This window comes from Polypterus senegalus, chromosome 7 (genome assembly GCF_016835505.1).
Source record: "Polypterus senegalus isolate Bchr_013 chromosome 7, ASM1683550v1, whole genome shotgun sequence".
NCBI classification, from domain to species: Eukaryota; Metazoa; Chordata; class Cladistia; order Polypteriformes; family Polypteridae; genus Polypterus; species Polypterus senegalus.
In genome coordinates this window covers 37677490-37689094 of record NC_053160.1, presented here as the reverse complement: position 1 = coordinate 37689094, position 11605 = coordinate 37677490, and the positions used below count along the sequence as shown (strand labels likewise).

Genomic DNA, 11605 nt, shown 5'->3' with positions numbered 1-11605 from the left:
TTTGCTCTCGGCCTAGAACAAATATATAAATAATTAAGAGTATATTAATTTTCCACCACTTCCCATTTCCTTCAAAAACCTAAAACCAATCCTCCTTGACCAATGTTAATCAAATGAACTCTCTACTGATCTGTGCAAGACGCACAAAAATGAGGTATAGCCTGCCCCCTAACTCGTACACAAAAGAAAAAAGTATGTATTCTTTGATTTGATTCTAAATATTATCCAGTGATCGAGGTTTTCGGGGTTTACAAAATGTTATAAAGTATTTTATTGATTCCCCCCTCTTCTATCACTATGTTTTACTTAGCCTGTCAATGTTTAGCAAATGAATGAATGAGCGTAGTTTTTCATATTATTAAGTTGACTATTAAGCGATTTTTATTTCTCATTTTCAAACTTTTATGTCAAGTTTACGATAATCGTATTTTGGAAAGAAGCTTGTTACAATCGTCAGGGTGACCATTAAGACCGTATACCTTAATTATTCCGTTGCTCATAACCGGTGATGCTAGAACAGTACATGCAGTATTTCAATCATAAAACCTGAAGAAAATAAATTCTTGTCTTCACTTCATCTAATAAGAGGTCACAGTAACCTATATGCGACTTCTTTTAACTGTTTAATAAAAAGCATACTATTCATTTTCTACCGCTTACAGTGTAAGAGTAGCAACAATATATTTGCAGTATATAAAGATTAAAATTACTCATGTTTATTTGAAGAATTTGTTCAGTTTAAAAGTCAGCTGAATAAAAAATCAGTGTAATTGAAATAAACGCATATTCTACACCACCCCACAACATCTGAAAAGGCAGCAACAAATACAATAAACTTCGGCATCTTTCATGTATTTATTCTTTTAATTCGGTTAACATTACCCAGACTACTGCCTAAACAGATAAAAATAAGATATACCAAACGTTAACTTCATAAACTGCACTCATCAACGTGTAGTTCATATTGCTTAAAAACATAATGAAAATAATAATAAACACTCAATAATTATTGCACTTTTTGACTTATGTCAAACTTTTATTAGTGAAATAGTCCTGAAGATATATTTCTACATATGGCATTGTTTTACATAATCTTCCAGAAAAGACAGGACACATAAAATCTGACAGATTTTTCAAAGATCACGTTACAATCTTTCTTTTTACCTTCAGAAAAAGAAAGAAAAAAGTAGCAAGTCTTCGGACAATAAATAATAAATTATATATATATTTATATATATTTATATATTTGCAGTACAAGAACAAAAATCCTTTTTCCGCAGCTAAAACTGTAGTTTTAACCATTACCTATACACATCTTTGGGAAAAAAGTTCTTGGACGGACACAAATTCACACACAAAATTCCCACGAAGCTTGTGGCAAAAGAGAGGTATACCTTGTTGCAATGCTTTAGTACTTGGGCTTTTACAAACTGGATTCAAACGAAAATGTAAAAGCTAAGTCTGCAGATCCCCTTTTTCGTCTTCTTTGGGGAGAACCAGCTACATGCTAATTGAACCAAGATCAAATAGTCTTGTCAGCCGTAAATATCTGCAATGCATGTCAGCGTTTCAAAACTGATCCGAATACATCCTGGCAGGTCTCGATTGTCCCGCGTGCCCATCGACTTGCAGCCCTGACAGAGCTCTTTCACTTTTTGGCAAGGCTGTAACCCACTTCATATCCACATAGACAGCACCATTGAAACATGATGAGACTATTTCTTTTTGTCCGTTCTATTTGCCTCTACAGTTTGCAGATGTATTTATTCCCTGCACAATATTTATATTATAATCATCTTCCTTGCTTTGTTTCTCTTCTCTTTTATATATAGATATTTATATATTTCTGCAAGAAGTCCTGGATGTTCCGAACCCTGTGTCGGCTTTTATAGGCAATTCCCATGATTGTCTTCACAGTGTATAGTACAACCAAGGGTTGTCTGGATAAAGAGGCTTCGTGCAATTTTCAAAGAGGATGGTGCAACCAGTGCGCAGGAACCAGCCTTGGACCGCAGTGTTTGGAGAGTCCACTAGTCTCACCACCTCCATTTTTTAAGGGTAGTTTTCTAAGCGTTGTCTCCAGTTCTCACGCCTCTATAGGACTTGACACCATGCTGTTGGGTGTGTCTGGGAGCTGAGATGACATCGACGCCACTTCGCTTCCGGTGGAATTTGAACCCGGGCCCCCTTCTGAAAAATTCACCTGAAGGACAAACATATGAAGCTTGTTTAGTGACTGCTCCTGGAACAATGCAAAGTGTTCTTTCTAACCGCGGTAAAATAATAACCCTATCAGATGTACCAATGTATTGTCACCTGTAATAATTAAATTTGTCAAATAACAAAGAAGCAGGCTGGAAAATAATCTTCTGCTCGATGTTTGCATTAAACACGTTTTAAAGTTCATTAATAAATAAAACATTGAGGAAACGAGCACAATTATGCATTCTCTAAACCCGCTTATAAATCTGTTATATCACAAGAAATTATTTTTAAAAAACTGAAAGAAAGGGGGAGCATCATTATTTGTGGATTGTTTAAGATCCAACAGAGTTATTCTTTGAGTAACACAAAGGTTAAGCCTCTTTCTTCATTGCTCAGTACACTAATGGGAAGATTATTTCTGCAGTTATTATCTAGAACAATTCAGAGCACATGCACACAAAAAGTCTGTTTGCGCTTCGCTTGATGCTCTCCTCCCGATAAGAGAAAGGTGCGTGCTGGAGTGCAGTCTCCGCGGACAGAGTGTGCTTTGTGTCTGCTGCTGGCACTCACCAGTTGCTGAAACGCAGGCTGGTCTATGTCACTCTGCAGTGCGAAGTCGCTCAGTACTTTCCAAGGCGGTTGGTAACTCTGCACCTCCACTGGGTTCGCCTGCAAACCACCGTCATGTCTCTCTGGACTAGCCGCCACCATTGGAGTTCCCGTCATTCCCTGGATATTCTGCAGGCAAATCCCAAAGAAAATAATTGAAATTTCAAAAATTTTCAAATACAACCAGCTTTCAGTTTGATATTATGATCAAGTAAAAACATTAAAGGAATGTTAAAAGATTTTTCTTTCTCACATGTAACACTAAGTTTTTGCACATATTCCCCTGCTGGTCAACTTCTGCCGATTGAACTTTAAATCATGTATAAATAAATACTTTGTTGTGCGTCAAGAATCTGTCGATGTGAAATATTGAGGAGTTTTCTTAAGATGTGTCCATTCTTTAGGGACGCATTACCACTAATTATATTTAGCATATATTATTGGATTAAACTAAGTCATAATACTCTTTTCTTTACTTTTGAGTGTAACAACTGGCCAGTATGATTCTATTGATATATAAACTTTTTAAAATAATATATTAAAATACCATCCACGCATTATCCATCCAGTTTCTGAACTTCCATTCCCTATTAAACCGGAGAAGATGATAGGCAGCAGCGAGTGCAAGGCACTCTGGACGCCGGTTCATTGAAGGTTCTACTCACGCAAACACCAAATCCCACTAATTTTAGTATCCATTTAAAGTAGCATGAATATGCAGTGTGACACAGACCTATATTTACATGGAGAGAACATGCAAACTCCACGTGGATCGTGACTCTAGGAGTCCAAGCCGCAGGTATATCCAAAGCACTGAGACAGCCGAATACTGATATCTCTATCAAAATTTGATAAAACTATTCCAAAGAATCTGTTTCAGACACCTTTGAACGAGAAATAATCCGCTAAAATTAAGAAAATGTAAGTGAAATAATGTGTTTTAGATGTATGCATCTTTTTGGATCAATGTTATCAATGACCGTTGCGAAAACAGAACCATAGATTCCATGATGAAAAAAACCTGCCTATGTAGAATTGCAAACACATTCCCCGTCTCTGCCAGTAAGTCATATTTTGAAAGTGAACACCGATTTCTGTCGTATGCGTCACATTCTCGGTCTCCCCCTATAAGTTAAATAGACTTAAGGAAATGCGTGCCTGCTTTGCCTTAGTCCATTTCTTCTCGCCGTTAGTTCGTTATATTCCCGTGCAGTGGTCCTCACCGTTTTGTCATTAGGTTGTTGTTGTTGGAGTTGCTTCATGAGGATACTTCTTTTCTTGTCCTTGCAGCGTTTGTTCTGAAACCAAACCCGAATAACTCGTGGACTAAGGCCAGTCATTTCCACCAGCTGTTCCTTCATAAGAGCATCTGGCCTCGGATTGGCAGCGTAGCAAGTCCTAAGAGTGTGGAGTTGCTTCTCATTGAGCACCGTCCTTACTCGGGTTGTCTTCTCTGGCTGTTTGTGAACATGAGGCCGTAGAACTGGCTGCCTGGCAGATATTGGCTCTGCTATAAAATAAAATAGAGACATATTTATAATATTTAATTAAGGCGCTTAGTTCCACCCATCCTTATAAGAGTGTTAATATGGCCTTAATAAGACGACAGATCAGCTCATGTTTGCATCTTAAACACTTATCCCTGCAGAAACTGAAATTTATAAAAAAATATTCTATAAAATTAATTTCTACTTACAAATATGAATAGTACAAGAAAATGAAATATATATATATATATACACACACACACACACACACATTGCGCGACGAATGATCGTAAAAGCAAAATTAAAACGAAGAAACAAATGCATATTATTTATCGAATTGTATATTGAAGTTAAGGAAACAAACATTCTTCGAAATTTCAATGCGCCCGCTTATTGACACGGACTAATTGCAACATGCTTATTTTCTCTTTAAAATATATTAGATGCCATTTTACAGTACTACATCGGTCCCTTTCCTTAACTGATGGTATAATATACACAGTATACAAAACACTTCTTGACGATATGTCCATTGTTAATACAACATGTTGAGATTATACAATATAAAGACCCTGAGAAACTCGTCAGAACAACTCAGAACATCTTAGTCACTGCAAATATCTAACGTTCCGTAGCATGAGCGTTGTGCTCAGATGGAATTACAAATGGGAATTGTACAGTTTTAAAATAAATCACAGTGGTCATGATTAAATAAAAATATATACATATTTACTATAAGTTTAAATTTTCAAACAAACCACGAAAAATGCGATTAAAACTGGGTTCTCAAAGTAAGTACTTTATTTACGTCGTGCGACTCTTGAAATAATTTCTCACATCTGTACATTGCCGCATAAAGCTATTAAGAAGCCCAGTGTGTGTGTCAGCACGAAAATGGGCTGCTGCAGCGGGGTTTAGTGATAAAATTAAGGCACACGCGTGAAGAACTCCAGCTGTGTGCTCTTACTAGATCATATAAAACTCTCTGATGAGACAGGATCAGTTTAAATGTCAATTAGGGCAGATTAGATTGTTGACAGTTTTAAATTACATCTCAGGTATAAGTCGTTTAGCAGGGGTGGTTTTCGTTGGACGTTTAAAGTTTTCCTTTTCTTTTTTTTAATTACATAATGAAATATTGGCTTGGTTGATCACTGCAGCCCTTAAACCTATTTGTATTACTTTTACCTATCTATCAATTGATATTTGTTAGAAATTATAATGCAAAAATATATATATTTAAATTTAGAAACAAATACAATTTTGGTTTATCTATATACTTTATCAACTGTATTCGCAATCACATGATATATATATATATATATATGGATAAGCATGTATTGGTTAAAGGGAAAGTTAAACACATTTGTTTATTAGCCGAACGGGTTAAAAGCTATACCAGCTCTCAAAAAGATACTTCCTGCAAAGTTTAAGTCTAAACTTGAATGGGAAAGTACGGACGTACAAGGTTAATAGGATGAAATTATCTTAATTGCTGCAGAAAGCACTTGAGGTCGGCCATGCTCCTAACCTGCTGTTAAAAGACACATAACATACCTGCCATCTGTAAAGGTCTTGTAGGGTTTAAAGGGCTGAGGGGGTCCCCAGCTCCCATTGTTGCTCTTTCTACGACATCGTGATCAGCTCTACAGAAAAGGCCGTCTTCCCTGAGAGCAAACTCGTCCCCGGGGATGAGCTGCCGGCTGCAGGCCACACAGCGAAAGCATTCGATATGGTACACCTTGGAGCGCGCTCTCATCACGAAGTCGTTCTTACTGAAGCCTATGCTACATTTTGCACATTTGATTCCGTATAACCTAAAAGAAAATAAATAAATATATATATGTATATATAAAAACATTTGTTTAAGGAAATAGAAATAGCTAAGGCGCATTCTAATTTATACCTTTAAAGTGACGTTTATGCATAATCACAGTATAAAAAAAGTTAGCAGAAGATGAAAATATTTCAACGCAGCAGCAATAAAGCATTCATAACAATTTCAATCAAGACAGAGCATAAAACTCTTTTAATATTCAAAACTGAAAGGTACACTTTGACAAAGAGCATCACATTGTTCTTACAAGTCTTTTAAACACTGCCCATATTATACTTTGAATGAAATTCATTCCAGATCAGATTTATTTTCCAACGAAGCACATATCGAAAACGTGTTAGGTCTAAACTGCAAATCCTAGAAAACCTTTGAGTTTATTCATTCTTATTAAATATTAGCAACGGAGGTAACACTTGTCGCAACAAAAGCCAAGCAGCGACTGTGAACCTAGCCAAAATATTCTGATTATTATTCTTATTTATAAGTTATCTACCTTGCAAGTGTAATAAATAGGCATGCTAAACTAGGCCTGTCATATGTTATTATAATGTCATTTGTTTTAGCCGACTCCAAACGTTTGAAGTTTTGGTTTATTATTGTAATAGTTACGTTTGTTTCCAAAAACACAAACAAGGCAGTCTTCATTATTTTTCGGGAGGCCATTTAAAAAGTATTTTGCACTTAAAGGTATTATCACTATCATTCATATCCCAGGCGTTTCTGAATGTTTAATAATTCATAGAGGCACCACAGAAGTGCTGGTCTGAAATAAGGTTTAGACTGTTCTTCTGTCAGTGCTTATAATATGGTCAATAACATTAAAGTGCTTTGTGATAAAGTTTAATAATAAACATTTTCTGATACATTATTCCCACGATAATAACTGCTAAAATTGCACTGCTGTCACCATCGTAATATGTAGGATATGAGTGGATAATTTTATGAATTGAAAATTTTCAAGATAAAATTAATAACAGTAGCATGATCACTGAGATTATGTCGCTACAACAAAATTATGAATATTTCTGAATTTCTGAAGACATACAGAACTACCTATAATGGTGTCATATATATTAATATATTGATTTATTTGTCAAACGATTAGGAAATGATACTGCAAATAAATTATCTAATACTTCTTTTGAAATTATAAAAATATTTATCTGCTTTTTTCAACCACGCCATCCTATAGTAAATAGGTGAAGGACAGTAAGACGGGGAGACCACGCCTTTATTATTTCTCTCGAAAAATAAGATTATGGATTGTTAACCGGATACAAAACGCAATCCCAGAAACATCAGACTACTGTTGCGCAATATGCAAAGTTGTATGTGTTATTTTTGCAATATCTTAAATCTGACAAATTACACTAAGATAAAAAATAATCACATTTGAAATTAACCAATTTAATTACAGTTGAAACAGTAATGGTAGTGGTTCCTTAAATAGTTCAAATGCTTCCAGTATCCTGCAATTAGAAAATGATGGAAATACTTTGTTGACATTTTTGTTAATTGCAGAAACAAAGAAACATTCGCATTTTGCCACTCACTGAAAGCAAATACGCGATGTACAAATCCGTGCGCACTTTTAAGAAGTGTTTTTCATTGGGATTACTAATACACTATAATGAAATTGTCCTGAAAACCCCACAATTACATATGTTATATGTTAGTCGAATACCAGAAGTAAAGGACAGCGCGAAGAGAACAGCAACAAAATTGAGATAAAAGGCCGGTAACTGGGTGCCCTGTTTAATGTGTATCAGAACTTAGTCTGACAGCTTTCAGTTTATCAGTATCCAGATTTTTAATGCTAGGAAGGAAGCGATTTTATTATCTAAATATGCCAATTGTTTTCAGTCAAATGATCGGCAACTTGATATGCTTTGTCAAATTAAGCAGGAGAGATAAGATAAGACATACAGGAAAAAAGATACTGTCAAGGGGTAATACGCGGAAGATAACACCCAGACACACCAGCTTTGTTTGTATATTATATATTTATTAGACTGATTGGTTGGTTCACTGATATATCGACTGATTTCTACATCTCAATTGTGACTATTTCGTTTTTTCCATTTCACTATAGTTACCTTATTTGAAAAAATCTGTCCAACAAGTGCTATATGACAAAAACAGCGTTAATGACAGATACTCGCCATTAATTAAATACACAGACGACTTTTGCAGTTAACGATTCTAACTAAAAATGATCATTAAGATACGCTTCTTAAAATACCAAGCTCTTAAGAAAATCTTTCAACACTCAGGTAATTGTACTCAAAGTAGGCAAACATTGTATGTTTGTATTTTATATTATACATTCCAAAAAATATTTGAATGGACAGTGTAACATTTTATCATCTGGTAACTAGCGTTATCTGACAAACATCCTGTCGAAAACAATTGAAACACATGGGTTCAAAATGATAGCAAACAAATATATGAAAGAAAGGCCAGTTAAAGAGGACCCACCTGATGTAGTCTCTTTTACAGTAGGTCTTTCCATCTCTAACAAAGCAGGTACACGACTCATCCAAATACTGATTACATTCTGCACACTTCAAACACGCCGCATGCCATTCCAAATCCGGTGAAACTCTTAGAATATACTGATCATGAATTTGATTTCCACAACCAACACATAATGACATTAGGCGTTTTTCTGTAAATAGAAAATTGCACGTTGAAATATTCAATTAACTTTTGTGTATCTTAAAGAATCCCAGTACACCCACAGTTTTTGCAACCTGACAGAGGCCAGATTCTCAAGTTTTATGCAGCGAGTTTCAAAATAAAACAAAGTAGTATAATTCGGTTACCAAGAAGACATTTGCGTTTTTTTAAGTCCTTTCAACTTGTCAATCGTGATTTGACATTTATCCAAAAAGTTCAACAACGACAATCGTTTGATATATTTTAAAATCAATATATTAAGAACTTTGTTTATATGTGTGTTGTTGCATTATTTCCTTCTTTCAGTTTTATGAGCTAAAGTTTTTTTATGGACTTAAGAATTTAACCGTAGTTCTATTTATTATTTTCTACAGATACTATACATGCTGCAATCACACAGCGCTAGTAAGACTAAACAAGGTACAGTGTTCAGCAGCTTTTAACTGAGCATCACAAAACAATTTTACTTCTGCTTTAACTTCAAAACTAACACGTTTAAATGTGAAACTTACTTTTTGGTGGGTCTCCCATATCTCCCATGTCAAGATAGTAAGGAGGTGTTAGGTCCACTGTGAAAATGAGGTGCGGCACTTTTGCAAAAAAAAAAAAAATCTTTTTCTTTCTTTCTTTCTTTCTTTCTTTCTTTTTCTTTCTTTCTTGCTTGCTTGCTCGCTTGCGTTGTCTGTGTAGGATTTTTTTCTTTTTCCAGGTGAGAGGCGCTTTAGTGCTGTACTTTTAGATCAATGCAGTATTGTTCACGTTGTTGGTAAAGTGTACGGTGCGCCGCAGTGCCTTGTCTCACTGCTGATGAGGCACTCTTGTCCTTATCTCTCACTCAAACTCTCTGCTCCAACTCTGGTCGATCGCCATTGGTCTGACGTGAGGCGTATAAACGTCATCTCGTCGCTCAGCTGATTGGCCGAGAGCAAGCAGAGCAGCTGTTCTATTATCACATTTCAACTCCTCAAGTCGTCTTCTTCTTTCTTTCTTTCTTTCTTTCTTTCTTTCTTTCTTTCTTCAAAGCCTAAGCATAACGCTAGGATTGCCGTACGCCGTTACTGCTCTAATAATTATAATAATAATTATTTAATATAGGAATCTTTTTTATGTGGTATAAGGTTTCACTAGTATCATCGATCAGACATTTCATAACTGTAAAGCTCTGTTTTCTTGCTTAAATCACATTTAGGGTTATTTTGCTTTGACGGTTGTGTGTTTATTTTTACGTTATTTATTTATTATGGTGCTATGAATGTTACACATAATATTAGGAGCATGTTTGTATATCTATCATTTATATGGTTTGGTTGTACGTTGGCTAAAATTCTTTTAAGTCGGTCTTCTTTATTATGGAGTCCAAATATATTTATAGTATTTAAATGCATTACATTAGTTTAAAACTACGTACAGCGAAAAACTATCAATAATGGCGTATTATGCCTGCAGATATCTTTGTGGATGTTGGTATTTGTAGTTTAATTAAGGAATATCGAAAATGAAAATTTACCGATACATAGATATTGGGCATGTCTCTTTTTCCAAATTTATGGTATTGTTTGTATTTATGTATTGCATTCTTGTTTCCCTAAAAGTTTGTGTATTTCCCCAAGCATTGCTTAATAAACAACAAACTGCTTTTATTATTTGGAACAATATACTTAATGGCAATTTAAGTTTTTCATTCATTATATGGTGACAATATTTCTTCCGTTTGTGTAACTTTAGTTTTTTGCAACTCTGTATAAAACATTAAACAATTTTCTTGTGTAATTGCCATTAAAATCGTTTTCTAACCATTCCTTTTTTTACTAAACTAATTCACGCCGCACTGCAGAGAATAACGATTTGTTTCAGAAGTATGAAAGAAAAATACTTAAATCTGCTCACAATATTAGAGAGAAGTCAATAAAGGTGATGACACTCAAGTCTTTTTGAACGTCTGTTTCAATGCTTTCAGCAGTTAAGATTTTAAATTATTTTATGTAACTGTATAAATGCCCTTTAGGGTTTCTTTGTAACGTTACAATAAAGTGCAAAGCGGAGCTTTAAAATAATCATATGGTCACACAGTATAATTTATCAGGTCCAGAAAATTAATTGATTGGAAATTCACATATTACCACATATATAAGTTAGAAATACACGCGAGGTCCAGTAAGCTAATAAATTTCTTCTTAAAGGCGTTTCCATTTCTTATCTTCTAGTTCGCGGATAAAGGGTGTATCATACTCGAAACCCCTTCAGACAAGCATAGTCTATATGTGTTCACAAAATTTTATTCTCCATATAAAACAATATGTTGTGTGGATAGTATGTAAAATAACAAACTTTAAAACCTACATTTAGACATGCAAAATAAATCGAAAGCAGAATGTCATTATAAAATCCGCGACACCTTTTCGTGTTTAGCTTTGTAAACCAAAAGGCAATTATACAGAGTAATTGCAGATAATGACGGTTTTAAAAAGACAAAGTGACACGTGGTTTCATGTAAACCCAATGTGATGGGTAATTTTACTTAATAGGCAAAACAGAGCACGTACCAGTAGGCCCGTTATTATACTATATCAGCAAGAAGTACGGTAAGAAACCGTAAACGACTATTTCGATTTTACTCTCCGCAGTTACGAGCACATTTTTATTAACCGTACAGAGATGTAAGTTATGTATTTTTGAATAAAAGGCAGCATTCTGTGGAGCCACCTTTCCCCCCAAACATTTACAGCCTAAGACACACGCGCTTCTAGTGAGCTCACGCACACGCACTGTCATAAACCACTGGTCTAAG

The 11605-nt window shown here is 35.0% G+C and overlaps 1 protein-coding gene across 2 annotated transcripts; it reads right to left on the bottom strand.

Annotated features, from left to right (window-relative positions):
* Nucleotides 1-727: 727 nt before the first annotated feature.
* Nucleotides 728-9688, bottom strand: isl1a (ISL LIM homeobox 1a). Of its 2 annotated transcripts, XM_039758499.1 has the most exons (6): nucleotides 9330-9680; nucleotides 8617-8806; nucleotides 5859-6118; nucleotides 4038-4324; nucleotides 2776-2943; nucleotides 728-2203 (listed from the first exon to the last, which is right to left on the bottom strand). In XM_039758499.1, the coding sequence occupies exons 1-6, from the start codon at nucleotides 9355-9357 to the stop codon at nucleotides 2087-2089; spliced, it is 1050 nt and encodes a 349-aa protein (XP_039614433.1). In that variant the 5' UTR covers nucleotides 9358-9680; the 3' UTR covers nucleotides 728-2086. The 2 variants fall into 2 exon arrangements, with proteins under 2 accessions (XP_039614433.1, XP_039614434.1); XM_039758500.1 differs by lacking the exon at nucleotides 728-2203 and having other exon boundaries at nucleotides 2841-2943; nucleotides 3973-4324; nucleotides 9330-9688.
* Nucleotides 9689-11605: the final 1917 nt, after the last annotated feature.